The sequence below is a fragment of the Pecten maximus genome, chromosome 8 (genome assembly GCF_902652985.1).
Source record: "Pecten maximus chromosome 8, xPecMax1.1, whole genome shotgun sequence".
Classification (NCBI taxonomy): domain Eukaryota; kingdom Metazoa; phylum Mollusca; class Bivalvia; order Pectinida; family Pectinidae; genus Pecten; species Pecten maximus.
The window spans coordinates 9,950,362-9,957,669 of NC_047022.1; the positions used below are offsets into that span (position 1 = coordinate 9,950,362).

General features: G+C 36.1%; 1 protein-coding gene across 1 annotated transcript; it reads left to right on the plus strand.

Moving 5' to 3' along the window:
* The first annotated feature begins 4,248 nt into the window (after positions 1–4,248).
* On the plus strand, positions 4,249–5,338 carry LOC117332445. The gene is given in 2 exon segments (XM_033891348.1): positions 4,249–4,584; positions 4,586–5,338. Coding segments are annotated over 2 exon segments (1,053 nt in total). The 5' UTR covers positions 4,249–4,258; the 3' UTR covers positions 5,313–5,338.
* The last annotated feature ends 1,970 nt before the right edge of the window (positions 5,339–7,308 follow it).

Here is a 7,308-nt window from a genome sequence, read left to right on the forward strand (position 1 = left end):
TAACTGTTCCATGTTCTATGTCTATATGTGATCGTATGTAATTTACCTGTGTCTTGATAAATTAATAAATAAATTTACTTGTCTGTACTGTCGTTATTACTACTTGACACACACACACACACACACACACACATATATATATATAGCAATGACGTCATTTGATGTAAAGTGATGAATTCGTTTTCATAATATTCGGGAAATGGCAACCAGGAAACTGAGGAGCATTTTGATTTCACGTCTTAAATGGCTGATATATTATCATCGTTGAAACAGGATTGGAATTGGTATTGTGTGATACCGAAAACGTGGAAATTTAAGCGTAGGTAAATTTTACGCTTAATACGTGAAGGCCATTCCCCCTACGCGTATGATTTCCTGATGTATGTATTATATACGGAACAGTTGCTAAATCAATATTCCGCGGAAATAACGCCCCCACATTTAGGTTATTAATTACTCATCGAAATCGCGAAAATAAACCCTCGCGGAAATAACCACGTTTACAGTAGATGATTTTCTTATATCCGGCTTAAGGTCTGTTGAAATTTTGGTCCCCGATCACCTGATCCAGATTCATACTCTAGCTTTAATAGTTTTTCACATTTTCTAATCGTATGGCGTTGTTCCTTGTGCTATGCCTTAATATTTTGGCTGTAAAATGGCTAGAGTGAGTGTGGTATCCTCACAGTGTTGTTGATTAAACTATTTCAAGGTCGTTGAAATCTTTTTTTGTTTATACCATCACCCCCACCCCCCCCAACATAATTGTTACCACGCAATTTTTAATAACGACGCAATTTGTAATAAATCTACATCAGATGGAAAGACAGTTTTGCTTCTGTACATGTTTCACCCTTATATATATTATTTTAAAATACTCATTCATCACTTAAAATGACATTTGACAAGGTGTCAGAAATTGCATCGAGTTGCGTGGTCACATAAATGCAATATGTTACAATTGATCTTTTAATCGACCATCTTATCTAACTGCTGAGCGAAACCAATGAAGTATTTTCTTCTATACGGAATAACCAACCAATTAAAAAATAGACTTTTGAAACATCCCCTATGTATAGGAACACCAACCAATTAAAAAATACTTTTGAAAAATCCCCTGTGTATAGGAACACCAACCAATTATAGAAAATAGACTTTTTAAACATCCCCTATGTATAGGATCACCAACCAATTAAAAAATAGACTTTTTAAACATCCCCTGTGTATAGGATCACCAACCAATTAAAAAATAGACTTTTTAAACACCCCCTGTGTATAGGATCACCAACCAATTAAAGAATAGACTTTTGAAATATCCCCTGTGTATAGGAACATCAACCAATTAAAAAATAGACTTTTGAAACATCCCCTGTGTATAGAAAGTTGAGCCAGGGATAAAATGTCTAGCAGCCAGTTCTCAAAAGATCAGGTCATCATAATTAACAGGTAAACATTTAAGATTTTTGAGAATTTTTACTGCGAAATTCACCAATTTTCAAAATGGCTACAATGGGAAAATTTTGAGTTGAAGGGCCCAACTTTTCTTTTTTGATTAAGTGTTATATAACCCAAACTTTTTTTATAAACCATAATTGCCATATTGAATTCAAAAATTTTAATGATATAGTCCAAAACGTTAACACTAAAGTCTATGGAAAAACAATTGGTTGGCTGGTCCCTATTATCTGTATACAATTCAGCATCATATAAGGACGGAAATACACTATACTCCTATATATAAAGTGGACAATTGAAGTTCTGATTCATTTTCACCATTCAATGTGGTGACGGTTATATATTAGCGATGTAGGTTCCATTAATCATGTTTTGACGCAAAGTGGACGGTATTAAGGAGGATTTATTGCCGAACTACTTACTAAATCCATCAGGTTTCACAAAATCAAAATGGACAGTGACATCACCTAAAGTTACCAGACTTAAGCGTCATCTTCTCAGGGGAACTCTGTACATCGCACGAGGCAGCAAGATAATGGGTTTCTTGGTAGATGATATATCTGATTCACCGGAGCGGAGCGTTTCGAGACATCAAAGAGGTAAGTTATCAATTAACATTTTGGAAGAAAATATATACCATTACGTTTCTTGAACCGATTCTGTATTTCTACTAATGAAACAAACCCCCGTTTTAGCACGAATAACAAAATTATATCAGTTTGAATCATTTTTGGTAATACTAAGACTGCATTTGAATCAGGAATATGATTGTATTCATGTGCCATTTAAAAAGATAATCTACTTATTCAGCATGCATTCAATCTTATTTTTGTTTCGTTTCTAATTGCATACCTGCATTTCGCATTTACCGCTACATTGACCAATCACATACTTCATCTTGACCAGTAACGCCGCCTGTCGCGTCATATCCGGGACCAAAAGAAAATTAAACGGCTATGCCGATTTTTTTGATTTTTTTTTTTACTGTACTGATGTTTAAGTAGTGTGATAACCTATATTATAAGTGGAATTGCACAACGGTACACGATGTCCTATTTGCTCACTTTATGCGGGATAGGATTTTCTTATATTATTATTATCCAATATTACAGATTTGTTTTGATATTAGGTATTAAAGGTCGATTTAATTGTTAGAGATGTTTGGAGATCTTAGCAGCTAGCTTCAGCATGGTAAAAGCCAAAATCACCTTACTATCAAATATATTTATATTAAAAAAACCGTAATATAACCTTACCAAAATTACTTACTGTTGCTGGCCCGTAAATTATAGCATACAAAATCCACGAAAGGACCAATGATGGAATCTGACAATGATTAGTCTAATATTCAGCGGTGACGTTCGATTTCGAGATGACAGTGTCGTTTTTGAATATATTTCAGCGGAGTCATTTAAACAAGTGACCCATTAATAAAACACAAAGATACAAGGATTGTCAAACTAATATTTCGTTTTGAAAAATTATATTTACAAATATAGTACAGAATATATTGGCCGTGCATCTAAAATAGATAATTAGCTTTCCTTCGGTACGAACTATATTTTGTCGCGTAGTGATTTGGTTCACAGAATGCAGTTGCTACGTTGGAGAATTTGAACTCGACAATCTTACATTTGTAAGGAAGTTATTGGATAAACAAGTTCCCCGACTCTTGACGGTTGTTTATCGCTTAAGCTCGTGTCTTTTCAAAATTAGAAAATTAGCTAACTCGAGTTGGGTAAAAATGATAAACAACCCCCACTCGTTGGGAAACCTCTACATAACAATGTCTTTTTATATAACGTTGTCAAAATATTTATTTATTAAATGTTTGACAAGGAGATTAAGGTGTAAGCTTTAAATAAAAAAGATCTTAATCATTTCTACTTCTTTTAATAAATATGTTTTTTTTTTATATATATATTTTTGTAACGAAGATATGTCAGATTTAGTTCTTATTTAGAAAACAATATATCAGTTCTTTTCTCAAATGCCACTATATAATCTATATTAGAAATTCGTTCATCTTGTGCAAGGATCTCGCGCATGCGCGGTATGTCACAATAGCTGAATATGGAATATGTAATATGATTCTCATAAGTGTATCTTTCCGTCTACTTCAGATCATGACTTCGACCATTATCAGTTTTGTTTTTATTTCACGAAAATATTTTGAATTTAAAGTGTATGATGAGAGTAGGGTTTATGCTTTGTATAAGTAACGGTATATTATTCAACAAATAAATCTTTAATTTATACATGCGTAGTATTCATAGTTCAAGTTGTACATGGTTTCCACTGACATTACATGATCTAGACTTATATTTGACGAAAATTCACATTCAAAATTACAGAATACTTTACCTTCTTTGTTTCAGAATGACGTCAAGTTTTCTAAATATTATGCCATAATATGGATATGGATCGTATGGATCTTCTGGAAGCGCAGAAAGTATCCGTATTTCTGTCCCGACACCTTGATCACCATTATGCAATTGGTTCCGAGAAAAACATAAATGTTAAACGTTTTCAGAAATATGTTGCTGACAAATTGCATGTAACTCCAAATCGAGTCGTTTATTACCACTGGTTCTAAGTCAGAAGGATTAAATTTTGCCAAATCTGATAACGATATGATGATAACATTGAATGAAGTGATCGTAGTTCAACCACACGATGAAATACCAGAAAGAGATGTCGGTAAAACTATTCTGGCCATGGATAACACTGACTGTCGACCTGGATATACTTTACTCAGAGTTCATCAAGATAGAAGTTCAGTAAGCGGAGCCTAAATGACGCAATGATATATTTTAACGGATCCACGTATTTATCTAGCGTTGTTTGCAGCAGTGAGTGGTTGACAGAAAACTCATACCTCAACGGACCTTGCAGCCGATTTATCGATAAGGATGGTGAGGAGACTGATGTCGCATTCAGTTTCCACTGCAGGTCATGGCCAGATCACCTCAGTAATTTCGGTAATCGCACAAGATATTGTGTTTGGCCATCAAGGCATCTGGTCAATTACATAATTAATCAAGGTTGTTACTTTGTTGCAATTGGTGACAAACATTCAAGACTCTTTGGAATGCAATGGCGGATTTCTTTTGCATCAGCCGAAAAATCTCGTCTGGTCGTTCAATCACGTACAATTGAAAACGTATGCTTTATTGAAAATTTTCCTGAGGGAGTGCATCGAACGCGATCAGTCGATAAATGAACTGCTCTGTTCCTACTTCATGAAAACAATTGTATTCCATGCGATAGAACACGCCACACCATCTATGTGGGTGGACGATAACATTGTCCAGTGTTTTTGGTATTGTTTTACCATACTCCTGGAATGTGTACAGACGGGATACTTGCCGAACTACTTTATTCTGACCCACAACATGTTTCTATCTAATGTCACTGGTGACAACAGGAGAAGATTACTCCGTGTGCTGAATAGATATCAGTGTATGGGATACACTTGTCTGTTTCAGTGTCCGAGTTTTCAGACTTTACCTCGAAATATACAAGAAAATCCTTCCATGTATCCATCATCAAATGACCCTAGATTACAAGAAATGAATGAAGATGTCGAATTATTAAGAAACATTAAATTCCATGGGTATAACTGCACAAATATTGCACATGCTTTGAAATTAATTAACAGAATATTCCTGAAATGTTCTGACGACAACTTTTGTGATTTAGCACTGCTTCACTTGATTCAGGTAATTACAAGCGTTTTTAGTAAATGTATTGCTGACCTGACCTATACCCATCATGAAAGCAATAAAACTGTCTACAAACAAATCAGGAGGCACAAACGCTTCCTCCATTTGTCGTCAGGCCACAGATGTCTGTAATGGGTTGTTATCACTGGCAACGTTTTATTACAATGTTGGATCTTACACCAAAGCTTCTGATGTTGCATTACGCGTCGTGTTCGCCTGTCAACAAAGTGGATTATTACAGGATTATGGTAGTGGCGAGGAATACTTTGAAGAGATATGCGGGAAGGGATACACACTATTACAGAAAGCAAAACGCTCCTTTGTATTTAATTATACGATATCTAAAAAGGGTAACAAATTATATCCACCAGAATTAGATGTTGAAGTTAAAGAAAGCAAGCAAGGAGTAGAACTTCCACAACTACCGTACGCCCTCTTCCTCTGTGTGTTGTCTACCTTCAGTCTCGGTAACATTGCCCAGTCCCAAGTAAACCTGAAGAATCTCATGGCTGTACGGACAAATCCTATCTACGGTGTATGTCATTATCTCATCTTACACAATCTGGTTGGAATATGTCACCGTCTGTTGGGCAACACAAGAGAAGCCGTCAAGGCGTTTGAAGAGTCATGCAGACAGCTTCCTGACAACCCAGCCGCTTTAATCAGGATCACTGCCCTTCCTCGGACTAGGAAGGAACAAAAAAGCAACACAAACATCGACGCATTGGATTACTACAATGTTCCTTTCCAGGTTCAGAGCAATGACAGCACCGATAACGACGACGATGTTTACTGTCAGAAAGCAATGTACGCCATTGATCCGTACCATTTTATTGAAATGTCCTGGTTTTAAACTGTACTAAATCCATGTATTGCATTTTCCGAAAAACATGCGACAAATCAGTTAAATAAATCTGCATCTAGGTCTTCGGAAAATAGAACACTAGTACTGGAACTACTGCAACCTTCACTTTCAACATACCACTTGTATTCTGTGAAGATAAACATTGACGTTTCAATTATTGCCAAAAGCAGGTAGGCTGTTTTCCTGGTTGCAAGTTCAAGAGACATTTTGATCATCTGTCCATCCATGGATGAACTTATAGGACAGTTACCGAAAAAAAGGTTTCTCGGTGCGTTTATTTCGAGAAGAGATTTTTTAAAAAGCTTTTAGCATATATATTTTGAGCATGGTGTCCTTAATTGATAGCCAATGTCATTCATTTGAACAATCTTTATAGCTCTTCACCGCAGCATGCTAAAGGCCCAACATTAGGTCTCAGGGCATATTGCTTGGTGAAAATAGTCATTTAAAGATTTTAACATAGTCGATCCCTGTGACCTTGCATGAAGATCAAGGTCATTCATTTAAACAATGTTTATAGCCCTCCATCCCAGCATCCGTCTATGGGCCTCGTGCTTAGCGAAAATAAATTATTTTTATGTCCAGTATGGTCAGTTTGTTTGGGGAATGAAAGCGATACTCCAAATATAGGCCTGGTGCAACGTGTTACGGCCTCTGGCAGGAACAACAGTTGCTTCATCCACGCGATCGAAAAACAGAGTGACGATACTGTAAATCTAATTTCACGTACACTTATTTCTTTAGTTTTTGATATAACAGCATGTGCGTCAAAGTTATTATGTGTATCATAAAAAAATAGATTCAATGACGAGTTGTTGTTTTGATGATTCAAATCGACAAAACACAGGTTTATTCGCAATTTGCACACAGAGGCACCGAAGGGGAATTCATGTTCGTGAAATTGTGTACACACATACGATTATTATGGAGAGATGTGGCCAAAAAAATAGTTGAAGAGGGTAGTTAGCCGTTACGAGGGTTGATTGATATGTTGTGAGCCTCATATTAAAGAATTTGAATTTTGCCGGACATATTATATTATTTTCAACATAATCCCTTTCAGTATCTGTACACTACTGCCCGCGGTGTTTAAGGGGTTCAATGCCACTTTTACAGAACTCCTTTTCTTGGCTGTTCAGAAAGTCATCCACTGCATGTATGACGTCATCATCGGACTGAAAGTGGGTGCCTGAAATAGGTGTTTTCAGTTTTAGAAATAGATGAAAGTCTGATGGATCGAGATCAGGTAAATAAGGCGGATGC